The sequence below is a fragment of the Rhinatrema bivittatum genome, chromosome 8 (genome assembly GCF_901001135.1).
Source record: "Rhinatrema bivittatum chromosome 8, aRhiBiv1.1, whole genome shotgun sequence".
Classification (NCBI taxonomy): domain Eukaryota; kingdom Metazoa; phylum Chordata; class Amphibia; order Gymnophiona; family Rhinatrematidae; genus Rhinatrema; species Rhinatrema bivittatum.
This window is the reverse complement of record NC_042622.1, coordinates 98,195,535-98,210,829: the sequence shown is the minus strand read 5'-3', so window position 1 is coordinate 98,210,829 and position 15,295 is coordinate 98,195,535. Positions and strand designations below refer to the sequence as shown.

General features: G+C 39.8%; 1 protein-coding gene across 4 annotated transcripts in view; it reads right to left on the bottom strand.

Annotated features, from left to right (window-relative positions):
- Positions 1-7,280: 7,280 nt before the first annotated feature.
- Positions 7,281-15,295, bottom strand: part of LOC115096719 — a 29,707-nt gene continuing 21,692 nt past the window's right edge. For all 4 annotated transcript variants that reach the window (XM_029611746.1, XM_029611749.1, XM_029611750.1 and 1 more), the window contains 2 exons: positions 11,713-12,645; positions 7,281-10,624 (listed from right to left, as the gene is read on the bottom strand). In XM_029611746.1, coding sequence (XP_029467606.1) covers positions 8,658-10,624; positions 11,713-12,645 — 2,900 coding nt within the window. In that variant the 3' untranslated portion in view covers positions 7,281-8,657. The remainder of the gene's footprint in view (positions 10,625-11,712; positions 12,646-15,295) is intronic.

Here is a 15,295-nt window from a genome sequence, read left to right as displayed (position 1 = left end):
CTGACCCTCACTCCTCCGGGGTATTGTGATCTTCCTGCACACAGTGCCCTATCCCTGATACCAGGGGTGTTGTGATCTTCCTGCATGCAGTGCCCTATCCCTATTAATACCAGGAGTGTTGTAATCTTCCTGCACGCAGTGCCCTATCCCTGATACCGGGATGTGTGCAAGAAGATCACAACACCCCCGGTATCAGGAATAGGGCACTGTGTGCAGGAAGATCACAACACCCCCAGTATCAGGAATAGGGCACTGTGTGCAGGAAGATCACAACACCCCTGGTATTAGGGATAGGGCACTGTGTGCAGGAAGATCACAACACTCCTGGTATTAATAGGGATAGGGCACTGTGTGCAGGAAGATCACAATACCCCTGGTATCAGGGTTAGGGCACAAGTTCTAGTCACATTGACTGATCACATTACTTGTTTTGTCAAGCTACCAACTGTTTCCATTTCCCATCCCCCATATACTGTCAGTAGGAAACTTGGTAACATGAATAAATAAGAGGGCAGCCAATAGGAATACATATTCATTCCTAAACTGACCTTAACTGACCTGAAAAGTGTCAAATTGTATCATTTTCAGTTAGTGCGCACTAACTCCCAGTTAGTGCGCACTAATCGGAAAAAAACGATTTTTAACGATTTTTTAACTAAAAAATCGTGCCTAAGACGATTTTCTTGCCCTGCCACACGATTTCTATTGTTAAGACGATATGGAAAACGATTCACATCCCTATTCAGAACTAGCCTGGCCACTTCAAACCATTGCACATGTCAGAAAAGCAAAAGACAGGACAAACCAAATTACTTCATGAATCATTCCCAAGCCTTACAGGCTCTCTGAAACAGCGAGATAAGAGAGATGGAAATTTAGTCAATTTATTTTAAATATTTACTTACTTGCCCCTCCCACCAAAGTGCTCAAGCATGTTACAATGAACCAAAAGTAAAAAAAATAAATTAATATAAGCATCAAACAGTAGAAACCTACAATCAAAATATACAAATAAATCAAAATACCTAATTAAAATCATTAAATAACTAAAAACCAAAACCAGTATTTCATTGCTGCTTAAGCAACATTTCCCTTTAAATAAGCACATGTGATTCATAATCAGTGTTATTTAAGCAGTGAATTTGAAAATAACTGCAATTTTTAGGAAATATCACAATTTAAAGCACAGGAGGTACACTTACAATCTTCATGAGCTATGCAAATGAAAAGAAATACATAAGGGATTGTTTTAGATTTGTGCTTTATCATTGGCTCATGCTGGTCAAATGTGTATAAATACTGTATATGTGGAATGCTTTATAACCAGGTAACTGCATGGTTAATACATGTTAACTACTATCTTCCACCTCTCCTCCCTAAATTATGAACTAGATCATGTGCAAGGAAAAGTACAATAATTGGTTGCTTTCTGTGAGAGTTATATTGGTCTGCCATCATATAAAGTAGTCAAAAGAAAATAGGGTTGATCTTCTAACACTCAGGCTAAAGACTGTATTCTGTATCACGGCATGAACTTCAAACCCGATTGTTCACATTTGATTACAGGCCAATAGTGGCAAGGCCTTGGGTTGCACAGGATTCAAAGACCCCCGCAAGACATCCTATAACCCTCGTCTGTCTTCTTAATGATGCAGTACCTCAAGGAATGACTACATCAAGCATCAGCCAAGCAGCTCTCAGCTATTTTGACATCGTTCATGAAACTTTCCTCTCTTATGTTTTTCTAAGATTACACTGCCAAGTTAACCATAGGCTGTTGCCCATGAGAGTTACTAGTACCAGGACATCGTCCCACAAAAAACTGGTATCAGTGACAGGAGATGGAAAGCCAAGGCATGGTGGCATGAGTGGTGAATCCAGATGTTAAAAGATTTTTCCTTGTTGCACTCAGGAAGCATGACATCAAACAACTGCGCATGGTGGCATATACACACATGCATATAAAATACGTGAATCTCTACCCTGCATATGCTTACTCATGTGTTCCTTATTTTATAAAAGTAAAAGATAAATGAATATTTTCACTTTCACATGCACACATATGGTACCATTCTAGGACAGAGCCAACACTTACGCACATAAGTTGCTATTGTAAAAGATCCTTACGCATGTACATTTGCCATCTTTGTGCATTTTGTACGCCTGTTAATTATCTGGCATAAGTAATATTAAACGTATGTATTGTGCAATCCTAACTGGATGGGAGGGCCTCAGTGAACTGATGGGAGTTCAGGCTGAAGAACTAGGAAGATCTCAATGACCTGGAGAAGGACTGAGTGAACTGGTGAGCTAATTGGTAAACTGGTTAATTTAATTTACAGGTGCATGTTTTAAAATTGGCCAACTTAATGAGTAAGTCCTACTTTACTTTTGCACATAAAAAATACACATATATTTCTAAAATAGGTATGAAAAGTACGTGTTCAAGGCATTGATTATACGTGGTTTCAATGCTTTGTAAGCATTCACACGCAAGCCTAGATATGCATATACACAGGCTATAAAATACTTACGTATATCTGCTCGTGGCCATATATGCCAATGTGCGCATTTGCTTGAAAGTTATTCTCCCTATGTCCGTTTTCTTATTCATGCCGATCAAGATTTGTGTCTCGAGCAGAATTTATGCCGCCCTTGTGATGCAGCTGCAGTGCTGTGCATTGTAGCTTAAGTGTTGACTTTGCATACCTTGTCCCTCATCCCTCGGGATCATCCAAAAGAAGTGCTCAGGGCCAGGAAGAGGACTGGAGATTGTATGCTGTATTCGCTCACTTCTACTGCTATAGAAAAAGGCACCACAAGTGAAGGATTCGTTTCTGGTCCTTGGCTAGCTACGTTATGTAATTTAAGCTGTCAAGCGAGGTTGCTAGAGACAAAAATGAGGCAGACAAAACAATTGGAATTTCAATTTTTTGAATTAGCAAAAATGTTTACAGAATATGCATTTCCTATGTGATCTCTGAAATCCTTTTGTGACTGAAATATACAGCATATGAAATAAGGTATACCTCTATCTGCAAGAAATATATTTAGCCCTAGTGCATTAAGTGAATGTATTTTTAATAGCACTTGCCATTTTTCCAAATATGGGAGCCTATTTTGTGAAGTACGGTCCTGAAAAGTACTGCATAAAAATTAGACAAATTTTGTACAGTTTTCTTATTCAATATGAATCTGCTTCACAGTGGTATGTAAAAAAAAAAAAAGAAAGAAAAAAAGAATAAAATAGCTGCATGCAGCCACAGAAAAAATATACATTTGTGTAATCTTTCTTAATGGAGATGTGTCCATGTCTACAAAACATTAAAGGATGGCAAGTAGTACATACAGAAGGGGACCATCAGCAATGCTGCTTTTGAGTCAAAGTTGCACCACCATGGTCTCATGTTTGGATCAGAAACAGAACTGTCCTCCAGGGGAGGTGATATAGAGAAAAGCAGTAACAGAATTATAAAAGGCATAGAATAAACACAGAGAATCCCTGCTGGCAAGAGGATGGCAAAGAAGCACTGGGGTAACTGCACAGAGCGGCAGCTCAGCCTAAAACCTCCTGTGAAATACCTGCCTTGTGTTTCCACAGCGGGATGGTGTATCCTGACCTGCATGGGAATGACCTTAAAATCCTAAACAGAAGGCTCAGGGGTAACATGCGTAAAATGATTGCAATCCTAAGCTCCTTGCTGGACATTTTGGTCTTTATCTGCTGTCATTCACTATGGGCCTCATTTTCTAAAGTATCGCAGGCCTGCGATACTTTAGAAGATAAGGGGCGGGGGGCCGAAATGGGGGGCGGGCCTGCACTAGCCGGCAGCGATCGCACCGTCGTGGTGCGATCGCTGCCGGTTTCGCACCCAATAGCGCCACCATAGGAGGTGTAGCTATTGGGAGCGAAATAGGCAGCAAAAAGGCACTTACCTTTTCACTGTGCGAGCCGTCGTCGCGGAGTCGGCCCCGGTGACGCCCGACTCCTCCTCTTCTGGGGCAGACTCCGCCCCCATTTTGGTATCGCACGCGAAAAGGGACATTTCGCGTGCGAAACGTCCCTTACCGCGTGCGATACGTTTGGAAAATAAGGCCCTATATCAGCATATTGCAGAAGTGACCAACAATGTAATTTGGAATCCTGTGGAAACAAAATGTCTGACTTGCTCCCAAAGGCATCAAAATGAAAGACTTTGTGCTGCTTGTTATTCACAGGATGGAGGAAATGCACTTATTGATTAGTATCAGTGATGGCTGGAGGGTAAGGACGACCTTGAGTACTGTTGTCATTGCCCCCCAACACCGTTTGCCCTCTTCCCTTATCCATCATTTGGTACCCCTTCCCTCTTTACCATTCCCTCTCCAATGCCCCTTTCCATCCTGGATTCTCGATATCCCCTTCTTTGTTAAATTCAAAGACTAGAGACTCAAAAAGATGTTTATAGAAGTGCAATCACATCCCTACACCTTTACACAAGCTGCCATCAATCAGGCAATACCATTAGCTGGGACCACGTTGCATGATTATGTAGCATTGCATTAATGGAAGAGATTTACAATATTTTGGCAAAAGGCTGTATTAGTAAATGATTTCACGCATTATCTTTTTATGTGACACATTACTTCGTCTTTCCTGGTCCGGGCCTTCTGGACCCAAACAGCATGCAGGACTTGCCATAATTCAGTTATCCATGCAAACTTGATAGCCTTATTTAAACAAAGAGCATATAACATTTTTTAGATACAAAATTAAGGATGGGCAAACCAAGTCAAATAACCAGATATAGCTAGTTTGGATGTTTTTTGCCCAGTCCAGGTGTACATATTCAGATTCATACTTTCATCATTGGTCAAAGAATCTCAATATATCTCAAATAGTTTGAATCTGCAAATATGTGCATGAATCTGAACCAACTCAAGAAAATCTAAATTTTGAGAAATCATAGTCAGACTCAAACTGTGTCTAAGCAGATTTAATTATTTAATTTATACTATAACCACTTTTACAATTAAAAAATAACTGAAAATGGATAAAGTTACAAATCACATAAAACAGTTATCTAATAACACATCCTTAGAAAAGACAAACAACATTAAAACAAGAACATAACACAAGAACATAAGATTTGTCATACTGGGTCAGACCAAGGGTCCATCAAGAGCAGTATCCTGTTTCCAACAGTGACCAATCCAGGTCACAAGTACCTAGCAGGAGATCTATATAGATAGATCACATGTTGCTAACACCAAAGGGATAAGTAGTGGTTTTCACCAAGTCTATCTGCTTATAACAGTTTATGGACTTTTCCTCCAAGAACTTGTTCAAACAGTTTTTAAATCCAGTTATGCTAATTGCTTTTACAGCATCTTCTGGCAATGAATGCCAGAGCTTAATTGTGCATTGAGTGTAAAACAAATTTTTCCAATTGGTTTTAAATGTGCTACTTTCTAACTTCATGGACTGTTCCCTAGTTTTTTAATTTTTTGAAAGTAAATAACTGATTCACAGATACCCGCTCTAATCCACTTATGATTTTTTAGACCACTATCATATCTCCCCCCTCAGCCATTTGTTCTCCAACGGCCAAATTTTAAAATGGCCATGCGCATTAATACCAGCACTTATTGGAGTGGCCGGGCCCTGTGCGTGCCACACGCATTTTTAAAAGGGTTCAGACACGCGCGTAAGTGCTGATAAAATCCAGCACGAATGTGTGCGCAGCCCACAAATTTTATAACATGCACGCACCGCCACGCGCATGTTATAAAGTCCGTGTGTCCATGTATGCATGCCGGGAACCGCACGCACATGGACGTGCACTTTTTAAAATCTACCCCCAAGAGTTTAGGGCTGTTCATTTTGGAGAAGTGGTGGCTGAGGGGATATGATAGAGGTCTATAAACTCATGAGTGGAATAGAGCAGGTAAATGTGAATCGATTATTTACTCTTTCCAAAATACAAAAACTAGGGGCCACTCCATGAAGATAGTAAGTAGCACAAAAACATTAAAATAATAATATAATGGCTATACAAGTCTGTATTCAAACCAGATTGAAGGAGGTTTTCCTAGTCACCTTGAGTATTGGGAAAGGCAGGCTAAAAAGCCAAAAAATATATATATAAAAATATCATTTTCAAATATTGAAGAAACTTGTTCTATAGGCACGTAGTCTTTCCCATCAACTCTTTAAATTAGTCTGCATTGTAGCATTGTGATAACTTTAAAATCCTAGCAAAATTATGAGCATCAGGAAAAAGTAAATGGACAGAATTTATTGATTGTATTAAGTAAATCACAAATACCTATGACAGTAGAAACAGCCAAAGATTTTTAAATTCAGTACTCAAAGTAAAAAGCATCAATGCAATTCATTAAAAAAAACTCCCTATCTTTTGGCTGCAGCATAACTTGAACACACTGATATTTGGGCTAGAACATAAACCTATAACTATTTCAACCCAAATCCCCATAACAAAATCTCAGCAATCATCTAGATCCCCATGCCAAATTTTCTTTATCATCATCCAGAAATTAAAAGATATATTACTCTATTAATAGTATTTAATATTTGTGAATAATTACTTTGGAAAAAAAAGGAAAAATCTGGTTTAAATAAGCTCATGGCTCTACATTACATAACATAGCACAGCATAAATTTAAATTGCTGATAAACTGAATGACCAATGGGTGAAGTGTGTAGGAAACTGTTATAAAGCCAAAGGAGAATGCAACTGCAGTGCTCACAGCAGTGCTTTATATACATTTTGTTGATGATTTTTTTTTAAATTTAATATTATGATATTTTGAATTATCATCTGCTTTAGTATTTTTGTGCATGGGAATCAACATTAAAAGTTAAATAAAATAAATATAGAATGGAAAATAGTTATGTGTTGTTTGGGTTTTTGATTCGACGGGCATTTTCTTTTTTGCAGGACTAGAAAATCCTGGACTATTAATGCATCAGCGTAAAATGAACACAGTCTAGTTTGATTTGAAGAAACGAAACACAGCTACAGATATGCAGTGCCCTCGCTCTATCAAGCAAAATGGGAAGCAAAATAAGGGCCATATTCATTAAGGGGTAGATTTAATACTTGCATGCTTGAGTCCATGTGCGCGCACTTCCCAGCACTGCATGTTATAAAATCGATGGGCCTTGCACCGGTTTTAGTAATCCAATTAAGAAGCAGACTGGGAGGGAACTTCCCAACCCCTTCCCCTCCCACTCTTCTCTCCTCCCCACCCCTAAACCCTTTCCCTTACCTTTTCTTTTCTTATTTTGTTGCTTACTGCTCCAACGGAACAGTAGCAACTTGTGCATGCCAGAATTCCCTTCCCAGGTACAGCGGCAAATGGCCACTGTACTGGCCACCTCCAGCTCCCCCCGTGGACTGCCCCTTCCAGACACCCCCTCCCCCCGGGACCGCCCTCTTTACAGGCCCCGGCACTTAATCGCTTACCGGGGTTTATGCGGGTGGCTGGGCCCAGCACATAAACCCCGAGATTTATGCACGGGGCCAATTTAAAATCTACCCGTAAGGCTCTTCTCCTATTTTGTGTCTATGGGAAAAAGCCTTAGTGAATCAGATACTAAGTTTGTTGCAGGGGTAGGCAACTTCCGGCCCTCATGGACACCATTCTGCTTAGACAGCAACTTTCAAACTGGCGTGCAGGTGCATATTTGCCCGTGTGCATGGGCCCGCACCCAGGGACGTGGCTATTTTATAATTTGCGCACATGTTATAAAATAGCCAAGCCGCCCGCACGTGTGCCAAATTTGAATTGGGCTTGCAAATGCCACTTCTATCACGTAAGTCAGGGGATTTTAAAAGGCAGACATGCCCACACCATTCCCAGTTTGTCCATCAGTTCGCCCAGTTAGTAGCTAGGTCCGCCAACCCCTTCCTGGTTTGATAGCACACACTCTCCCCAGTTACCCCAGACCTTTTAAACCCCTCAGAAATGGCTCAGTCCTTTTATGACTCACGAGTCATCCGTAGCAGAAGTAACGTTATGTGGCTCATGCTAGGGCATGTAAGTATTTACGCGTGAATCTCTTGGCCAGGCCCCGAAATGCCCATGTCCTGATCAGTCCCTGCTACTTTTGGGGAATTTTTTTCATGTGCACGCCACAGCATTTACGCATGCATCTGGGCACTTTTTAAAATATGTTCAGTGCGCACAAACCCAACTTATTCGCACAACCCCCAACTGATGCGTGCACTGGTCTTTAAAATTTCACCATTTAGGTTTCAGGATCTCTCTAATGAATATGCATGAGAGAGATTTGCATGCACACTGACTCAATAGTATGCAAATCTATCCATGCATATTCATTAGGGATTGCCTGAAAAGCCAAGTGGATTGATATCCATGAGAACTGGAGGTTATTTATCCCTGGTTTGTTGTAATGGAGATGGTTCATGATACCAGACATATAATATGACTTCTATAACAAATCATGTCCAAGATTTACTTTGCTTTTGAAGAGCAAAAGCACATTTCGTTATAGATTCTGAGAGTACAGTCCTTCAAGAGCATAGAGTCATTCTTTGCTGCAGTCATTGTACAATACTGCTGCCTCTGTTCTTTTAGAACCTCTGGCTTTAACAAGGGCCCTCTGAAATTAATGACAAGAGCTTTGCATTTCAAGGGTCCATATTATTTTGTTTTTGCAGAGTCCCAGAATGTTCCAAAGACAACTTTAAGCTGCACAGCATACGTATCAGAGACAGCTCACTATCTGCACTTAATTCTTGTCTAGTGGGGGGTTCGTACTGCCCACTGTTACTTGATGGACTTGGATCAGGAGGGGCGTTACCTTCATCTCCTTGGAACTGCTCTGTCCCCTCTCTCTCTTTCATGCTCAGAGTCAATTCTCCAGCAATTTTACAAAAGTGGAGATTAGACAGAACACTCAGTTCATTTACGTCAGGCAAGGCCATTTTTTGGAAAAAGTTATATATCAACTTTCTTTGGGGTTTTGCTTTATAAAGTGATCTTACATAGGTTGTTTTAGCTGCTGATTGCATGGCGAGCTCTTCAGACTTAGAATTCAAGGCTAATCTGCTTTCAGCTTCCTGATTTAATGAATTTGGAGAGGGGGATGTTTTCATTTTGTATCTTTCTGACTCTGGGACAGATGGCCTCTGTTTCACTCCATGGGTTGGGATGTGGTGGTCTTCAGACTGATGAGGCCCTTCCCTTGGTGTGCTCCCAACTGGTAGCTTAAAGACTGAGTGATAAGTTCTCCTGGAGAGTTTTAATGCACGATAGTCATTCAGGCTTTGCTTTAAGCCTTTTCTGCCCTCTGTATTGTCCTCTGACAGATAAAACAACTGATCTTTGCTATGAATAAGGCATTCTTCGCAATTGGGATTAGAATATTTTTCATCATTAATATGGCCGCTCTCATTGTGTGTAATATACCTTAACTTTTGTGGTTCTGACATGGAAACAAAAGGTTTTGTACACAGAATAGCTACTTCTGACTTGTAATCTTCAAACTCATCTGGTTGCTTGAATCCCTTTTCATACAGAGTGTTTGTATCATGAGGGTGATCTGTAGGATTACAAGCATGGCTATCAGGCATTTTATTAGAGCAATTCATGGAAGCCAGCACAGAATTATTCTTGATGGTGTAATTGCCATGTGGCATTTTCTCACTATAGTCTCTGGGCCTCAATTCATTTGCCATCAATGCACTGAAAATATGGTGTTCAGTTTCATTTAGTTGGACTATTCCAGCATTTCTCTGGCTTTTATACCAGTCTTCCCCATTTTCCAGAGCCAGCAACTTGTCACTATGACAACTCGGCAAGCTTGTGCTTTTCCCATTTACCAGAAGGCAGGGATACTCATTGTCACAATTTATATTATCTAGCCAGTGATGCTGAGGCGGTGATCTGGTTATATCCATGCATATGTCTTGGTACACAGGTTTTGAGTATTCTGGCACTTTCTTGGCATTTTGAAGGAAGGTTTCATCTCCAGTCACAGCAATTTTGGAAAATGCCACTTTGCTAAGTTGCAGGCAGGTGTTTATGGGTGAATCTGTGTGTGAAACAGCTGGGGTCTTAATTATCTTTCCTTTTCCACTGTCAAATGGATCCTCACTGGTGCAGGCAATTTGTGTCAGGAGGAATTTTGAATTATGCTCTGTAGGCTGACAATCTGAAGAAGTGCTAACATCTATTTTATTTCCTACAGAGGATGAGAGCTCACCAAAAGCATTACAAACATGTATTATCTGCCTTGCCATTGAACTTTCAGGTAGATCACATTGGTCACAGGCCATGAGGTCTACAGAATCAAAGCTTTTTTCAGCTCCAGGTTCAGCTGCTGTTTGCATAGCATAGGGTTCATAGCTCGGTTCTTGGGGATTTGAGTCGACCTGTGGAGCTGGTTTAACTTGAATAAAATGTGGAGCACCACAGGAGATGTTCTTGTTCTTCAGTTGCTTTTGAACATTGTGAAGTCCTCCGATAGCTAAGCACTCTGTCAGATTGGGCAAGCTCATACAGTTCTTGTTTTGTAACATTCTGCTCTGAAGTTTAAAACTGGTTTCCTTGTCATTTATAGATGTGGGTGGTAAAGGTAGGGAAGTAGTTTGGTCTGTAAGATTTTGCATAAATACAAGATAGAATGAAAGACTAATTCTGTAAAACAGTACAAAAATACATCAGGTAACAAGATCATTTTACATATTTCTTTACAATATTTTCTTTATTTCACATTCTAAGCCAACCAAAAGTTCATAACATCTCCTTACAGAGCATCAAGCAAAACTTAGTAGTCTTCCTACATCTAAATTATTAAGACCTGGGGTCTGACTGGCATAAGTACATTTAGTACAGATGTTTTCTGAATACTATGACTTCCATAGGAAGTTTTTGCTATGCAGTTTTTCCATTTCCTATTAAATAGATGTTATGCATTATGCATGGGGAAGTAACAAACATATCAATCCTTCCTTCTGATCTGGATTCTTTGGTAGAGTGCACGGTAAAGGAAGTCCATGAACCATAATGCTAATGAATGAAAAAAATGGTTCATTAATTGGATTCCTTATGCAGAAAAAAAAACAAAAAACAACTCTACAGTACTGCCTCTCCCTATTTCCATGCTGTGCTCTTCAACACAGGATAGAGATTAACTTGTTCTGACAGAAATCCTCAAAACTGTCTTAGATTTAGATTCACATATTTCTAATTCGGCTCATGAAGAGCTTGATTAATATGACACCTAAAGCACTAGCCTAATTTGTTCATAGTATAAGATAGGGTTTTTATTTCTATCAGCTAAAGACTTTTAATTGCCCTTTGTTGGACAAATGTAATACATTTATAACTAGCTTTCAGGAAGCTACATACTCTTCCTCAGGTCAGCGGGAAACCAGCTCAGTTTGGACCTGATGAAGGGAGTGTAAATCATGAAAGCTAGTCAAGAAATGTACTAAATTAGTCCAATAAAAAAAAAAATCACCTGCAACTGTTTTGTTGAACTTTATTTCTACATATTCAAGTAGATGAAACATAGTACCCAGCCTACTTTATCTCATAGTATAATAAACCATATAATTATCCAAAACCTACGTTGTACACCAAACCTATCAGATTATTTCCAGGGAGACATCTTGGTTCTCTTTCTCTCCATTTTCTGGGAGAGTTTAACTAAAAGATTAACTGTAAGCCTGTCATTACCTTGGAGAAGATCCAGATCAGAAGGTGGATTCTGAATGGATTCATTATCTAATTGCTCTAGTGGTGCAGTCTTTATGTATTTCAACACCTTCTTAGCAGTTGCACATGGTTTGTATTCATCACAACAGTTTGTGTGGTATTTCCAAAATCGCTCCCCTGTTAGTCTATCACTGGATAAAGAGAATCCTTGTTTAATTTTTTTGCTTCTTCGTTTTTTATGGCGAAGCCTCTCATTGCCCAATTCATAAGCATCACAAATGGATTTCTGTTTTATGCTTTCTTTTTCCAGGTAGGGGCTAGATAATTTTATTTCAGATGTGGTCATCTTACTACCTTTGTGGGCTGTAACCCTACCTTTTGTAGGGTTTTTTGGCTTCTGTAAGATGGTGGGTGTTGACTGTGAAGATGCCATTGGAGTCCAATTGGTTTCTACATCTTCTAGTCCCTCATCACCTTCATCACAACTTTCATTACTTTCTGATGAAAAGTAGTCCTTAGAACAAAAGAACCTCACCAATTCCTTTTCTGAGATAGAGTCTTCATCAGATAAATCTATGGATCTGCCGTTCTTCAGTGAATCCATATGCTCTTCACCTTGGAAATTTTCTTCATATTTCTTTCTAATGAAGGCTCGCTCTCGATTGAGAGACATGGGGGTGACCTCTAATTCTTTTATATGTGCTTCATTTCCATCACACTTTGCTTCTTCTTGTATTTCTGTTGAATTATTGGAAAAGCCATATAATGTATTCCAGGTTTTGCTTCTCTTGGTTATTTTCTGACCAACATCTCTGTTATTTGCATTTATCTGCATCATGCTTTCTGGATGATAAACTGCAATTTCTAAAGTGTCTGAAGCAGGTGGAGGTACATCAGAGCATGCTTCTGAGTCCATGACATTCTCTTCATGCTGTGTCTCAAAATATTTCAGGCCTGGAAAAGACAGGAAATATATTGAAATAATACTGTATGTTGTGTTCTCCTTATCCCCTGTAATCTATCAATCAGTAATGTTCAAACATTAAGGAAGCAGCAATAAGCAAAAAGGCTTTACTAAGAGAAGTCCTTAGGTCTATGTATGTCATCCCTACTCTTTGTACTGGAAAGTATATTCCTGGAAGAATTATATAAATTAAATAGTTTAGCAACCAATGTATTTTATGTGGGTGCATGAAAAGAAAAAAGTAGCACTTTTGGTACCACCAAATGTCAAAGTATGCATATTTTAAAGTTTGTGTTTTCTCATATTAATATTTCACAGCAGAAGTATTTTCTATTGGTTAAATTTTTAAAGCCTGGTGCATGCAAAACCTGGGAGATATGCGCGTGGCTGGGCCGAGCATATTTTCAAAATGGCCCGGTCACATGTGTATCTTCCGGTATACGCGGAAGTGCCAGGTCTTTGAAAAGGGGTGGGGTCTGGGCGGGGCAGGGGTGGGGTGGGGCACCATTAAGTGCTGTCCCGATGAAGCACACGCCAGCAGCTGGCCGGTGCGCAGAACTTACTCCTTCTGAGAGGAACAGGTAAGTTAAAAAACAAAAAAAAATAGGAAAGTTAGGATAGGTTTAGGGGTTGGAGAGGAGAGGGGGGGAAGAAAGGAAGGATAAGTAGGGGGATAGGAAACTGGGAAAAGGCCAATTGTATCATTGTGTGTGATTTATAAAACTCACCCTGCATGCACAAGTGGGAACCCGCGCACACATGCACGTGCCAATACAAAATTGGATGTTAATCTGCGCGCGGGTATTGTATTTTATAACATGTGTGTGTGGCGACGCTCATGTTATAAAATTGGCGCATCCATATGCACGTGCTGGGAACTGTACATCTTTTAAAATCTACCCTTACATTACCAACATTATATTTTAAAATGCATTTTATAGTACCTGTGAATATAGCTATGATGAAGTTATAATATATAGAGCAGATCTCCTGAAATGGAATATTTCATTTTCAGAGATGTGGAGATATATTTCATTTATTTATATATATATATATGTGTGTGTGTGTGTGTGTGTGTGTGTGTGTTTGTGTTTGCATATATAGATAGATAAATAGACAGATATAGATTATAGAGAGTGTGAGAGAGATGTTGCTTACTTGTAACAGGTGTTCTCCATGGACAGCAGGACAAATCAACTTCACAAGTGAGTGATGTCGCCCGATCGTACTGTGATGGAGCATGAACCGAGGCGAAAAAAAGCCCTCTCTCAGTCTCTTTAATAAGCTTCAACTAAGGGGAACAGGGTGGGATTGTGTGGCTGATATGTCCTTCTGTGTACAGAGAACACCAGTTAGAGGTAAGCAACTTTGCTTTCTCTGTGAACAAGCAGATAGATACACAAAGACAACCCCACAAATGGGTCACCCAAGTTGAGGGCTGCAAAAAATTGAAATGTTAGTTGTTGACAGAATTCTTTACAACCTGAAAAAAAATCTGTAAAAGTGGATGGAGGGAAAGTTGAAGCTCTTATTTGAATACATTTTGTAAAACTGCTTGGCCAAAGTTGCTATCACTACACGAGTCCCAGTCCAGGCAGGCAATAATGTTTAATTAGCATGTGTATCAAAAGCCAAGTAGCTGCTTTGTATATGTCTTGAACTGAAGCAGAAGGAAAAAAGGCTACTGAAGTTGTGGTTGCATGTACCTGATGAGCTCTTTCTTTTCCTGGAAGATGAATACCAGCATTAGCAAAACAGAAAGAAATACATTGGGAAAGCCATTTTGATAAAATTTGCTTACTGACTGGAAGACTTTGCTTAGACACATCATCGGAGGTGATTTTCTGAAAGGCTTTGTTCAGTCCAAATAGAATAAATTAGCTCTTCTATATTCTAGAGAAATGAAGAGACTGTTCTGCTGGAGAATAATGAGGTCTTGGGGAAACCATCAGAAGTGCAACTGGTCTGATTGAACTGGAATTTTGTTACTACATTTGGTAAAAATTAGGATGAGTTCTGAAAACCACCATATGCACTGCATCAGGACGTAAACTGCCGCTACCCCAGTCTACATGTAGAACCTCGTTTGTAATCTACGCTATATTCTGCCCATGCCCACTAACTTATGTGGGCATGACAAAGCGTCCTATTCATACCCGCTTAACAGAACATAAATGCTGCTTAAAGACAGGAAGAATTGAGGAGCCATTGATCACACATTATACTGAACATAAACACACTTTTTCTGAAATAAAATGGACTGTTTTGGAAATAATATCTGCTCACTGGAGACGAGGTGATAGAATTCAGCGCCTCCGTCAGAGTGAACAACGCTGGATTTTTGCATTAAAAACAGTGAATCCTTATGGACTTAAAGAAATAGAATGGGTCCATTTCATGTGAACATCACTCACATACAGCTGAAACGCGCTGATTTTACACAGCTGTAATATGACAAATCACATATAATCGGCGGTATTCTCGCGGCAACCTTGCTCAGACGCCGGTAAGAGGAAACGGCGGCAAGGTCGGGTGAGTTCACTGTTGTTTTCATTCAGCTTCGCCCAGGTATGTGCCAAACATTTTATTTATATGTGCTGCAAGTTGTGCTGAATAACGAAGGTATCTGTCCTTTGCAGA